Source organism: Lactuca serriola, chromosome 1 (genome assembly GCF_051521515.1).
Source record: "Lactuca serriola cultivar US96UC23 chromosome 1, Lser_US96UC23_V15, whole genome shotgun sequence".
In the NCBI taxonomy this organism is placed as follows: Eukaryota; Viridiplantae; Streptophyta; class Magnoliopsida; order Asterales; family Asteraceae; genus Lactuca; species Lactuca serriola.
Genome location: NC_136408.1, coordinates 217,132,812 through 217,136,413, shown reverse-complemented (window position 1 = coordinate 217,136,413; position 3,602 = coordinate 217,132,812). Strand labels below are relative to the sequence as shown.

Sequence of the window (3,602 nt, the reverse complement as noted above, 5' to 3'; positions counted from 1 at the left end):
CACGTAGACAGTAGAGAAAGATGCAAGTTGCACGTGCAATCTACTATCCAGTATAATATACAGATAAAAAATATATAATTATCAGAAAGCATAATAAAAAAGAGCCAATCATATATAAGAAGTGTTCCCTAAGGGTGTCTGAAATTAATCTCTATATATAATTAATCCAATTAATTTCATCTAATTTCTAAATTATTTATTAATCTGTAATATATTAATAAACTATTTGTCTTAGTCTTTAAAATCTTTTGGTCGCTATTTTTCCCTTTTGAAGATAATCTTAAAAGACTTTTATATTATTTTCAAAGTTATACCAATTAATTATGACATTTGACCGTTATTACAACAAGATAAACACATTCCAAGGTAGTGAGATTAACAATAGGATTCTATTTGGAACAAAATTATTCTAAAATTATTTTTATTGGGTCAATAAAAAAGGTTTAGGATATTTTGAAGAAGAAAAACCTCATACGTTAATTTCCTTTTCATTTAGATAATCCAATACTTTAATATGCATATAACTTTTATTTTTTAGAATATAAATAAATTTCTGATTTTAATTTAAATCATATATATATTTATGTGGTTGAACAATTTTCAAAATCAATCTTTTATACAGTCGGTCACTATCATTAAATAGCCAAACACAAAATCTTAGACAAATACGTATAAATAAAGTTTCACAAACGTAGCGTTAATCATTAATCAAAATGTTAGTATTTATGAATGTATTTTTCTCTACTTTAACAATTTATTTTTATTATTTATTCGAATGATATTTGCCAACTCGTAATTTTGACGCGAAAGCCGTCATAAATAAGGAGGAGGGGCACTTTCTTTCCATACTCAAGCACGTACACCATGAGGCGTTTCATTGTCTCCAGGTTATGTACTTCTGCCTCACGTCCAGCACCTTCGTCGTTAAACCACCACCACCACCACCATCATCATCATCAGAACCGTGATTTTAGTTATGTCTTCTGCCGCAACCCAATCACCACATCCGATAGAGGTGCACAATTGCAAGGGAATGAGAGTACACTTAGATGGCTATTGCACAAGCAGAAAATTCGTTGTTTCATGTCAAGTAGGGAAAGTCCTCGGAATACTATCAGCAGGTATAGCTTCTTTACTTTTACTCTTGGTTTATTATGCTTCATATTCTTTACTAAATTGTCAAAAAACTAAGAAATGTAAGCTTCGTATATACTGGTCACGACTCATGATACACTAAACATCATTTTTTTTTCTCCAATTTTTGTAGTTACGATGAATCCGAAAGTGAAAGCGAAGAGCGGGACCCCATTAGAATCGAAGTTATATCCGAAGAACACATAAAACCCTCGTCTCCAACACCTCAAAACCTTAGATATTTCAAGCTTTCCATGTTTGATCAGATCCAGATATCCATATACTACCCGTTTACATTTTTCTATCAAAATAATAAAAATAAGAACAACAAGAACGTGGAGGAGATCATAAACCAACGATCAAATCATCTGAAACAATCACTCTCAGAAACCCTAACACGATTCTACCCGTTTGCAGGCAAGGTTGCCAGCGAACTTCACATTGATTGTAACGACGAGGGTGTATATTTCATCGAGACTAGAGTTGATGATAGGCTCGAGAATGTGCTTAAGAAACCCGACAATAAATTCTTGCAACGGTTGATACCAATGGTTAATTCTGTCCCGAATCAACATTTGTTGGGATCTTATGTTTCAATGGTACAAGTTAACTTCTTTAGCTGTGGTGGGGTTGCTATTACTGTGCAACATAACCATAAACTTGTAGACGGAGCTAGCTACATGACATTCTTGAAAGCATGGGCTGCGAGTGCTCGAAAAGATCCGAATCTTGTAAACCCTAGTTTTGTTTCCTCGTCGATGTTCCCGCAAAATCCTCAGTTGCCATATGCACCATATGTTCCCATATGGTGTTTAACGATTTCTCCTGCTTATTTAAAGCATGGACAATGCGCAACTAAAAGATTTGTTTTCGATACTCTGGCTTTGAGGGAGCTCAAAGCCAAAGCATCGAAGCAAGAGTCAGTCAGTCGAGTGGTGGCTGTACTGGCTTTGCTTTGGAAATGCATCACGGAAGAAACAAAATCTAAGCCATCGGTTTTACATCTTCCGGTGAACATCCGTCCACGAAGTTCCCCGCCAATGCCTGAAAATTCGGTGGGAAATAATCTTTTGGGTACGTGTGCGGAGTTCGATCCACATACAAGTGATCTTGAACTACCTTCAATGGCTGCTCAACTACAGGCTGCGGTTGCAAATGTAAACAGTGAAGCGATTGAAGAACTAAAAGGTGAAAACGGGCATGTTAAGTTTGTAGAAAGCCTGAGAATGTCGATGGAAAGATTTTCGGACTTCAAAAGCGAGTACTATTTGACTACGAGTATGTGTAATTCAGGAACTAAAGAAGCCGATTTTGGATTCGGAAAGCCTGTGTGGGCATGTACAGGGAACTTGAATGAAGATATTCCTATATTTATGAACAGGATGATAATGGTGGATTCGTGTTCAGGTGACGGAATTGAAGTCTGGGTGACCCTGGAGAAACAAGTAATGGATGCCGTTAGGTGCAATTCTGAACTTCTATCGTTTGCTTCGGTGGATCCTAGTCCTCTGTCTATAGCTTAAAGGTTGATTTATGTATTCATTTGTTTGGATTGAGAAATAATTACCACTTCTTGTTAAGGTGCATGATTGAAATAAAATTCCAAGAGATATGTCATGTTTGATTCATATTAATATGTAGTGTACTTTTAGAGCGTGTTTATAAACGGACGATGAAACTTTCTTCGCTTTGATCTCTCTCTCTCTCTCTCTCTCTCTCTCTCTCTCTCTCTCTCTCTCTCTCTCTCTCTCTCTCTCTCTCTCTCTCTCTCTCTCTCTCTCTCTCTCTCTCTCTCTCTCTCTCTCTCTCTCTAGATTTTTCAATGAAGATTTTATCAACTTTAAATATACGTGGTGTTTCACATAGATAAATTCTCATATCTGATCTTGCACACATGCACAGATTGTTTCTTGGACCAAGTTTAACTGCCAATGGTTTTCATATGAGCAGCTGTATTGACGTGTCTGAACACAATTAATGATAACATATCACATATGGCTAGCTAGATCTAACCATAGAGTGCATGCCATATACACGTCAACGGTTCACGGACAAAAATATGAATAAGACAAACAAGAAAACCTAAACAAGTACTCCATTTTTTTTCCTTTTCCAACTTTGTAACCCAGCAAAAGTAGTATATTTCCTATCTCAATTAAACCATTTGTCATATCACATTTTTTATATAATTAAATTAGAGAGGTAAAACATAAAAACATAACATTTTTTTAATTAAACATAACTAATACAAATAAAAAAATTGGAAAATGAAAATTGATAATAAATAAAACACAAACCGAAGTATGTAATCTTCAATACCTCTACTCTCTAAAATACATAGATATATCGAAGTGTGAAACCTTCGATATAGACAACAGACACTACTTCGACACTTCGATCTTAAGACTTTGATACAAAATATTTTCACAACAAATTGTTCTCTACAATCTCTCCCTTTATGAATGAAG

At 35.1% G+C, this 3,602-nt stretch overlaps 1 protein-coding gene across 1 annotated transcript; it reads left to right on the top strand.

The window, feature by feature from the left end:
• Nucleotides 1-862: 862 nt before the first annotated feature.
• LOC145049361 (limonoid 7-O-acetyltransferse-like) lies at nt 863-2,827 on the top strand. The gene is made up of 2 exons (XM_078997782.1): nt 863-1,121; nt 1,268-2,827. The coding sequence occupies exons 1-2, from the start codon at nt 865-867 to the stop codon at nt 2,655-2,657; spliced, it is 1,647 nt and encodes a 548-aa protein (XP_078853908.1). The 5' UTR covers nt 863-864; the 3' UTR covers nt 2,658-2,827.
• The last annotated feature ends 775 nt before the right edge of the window (nt 2,828-3,602 follow it).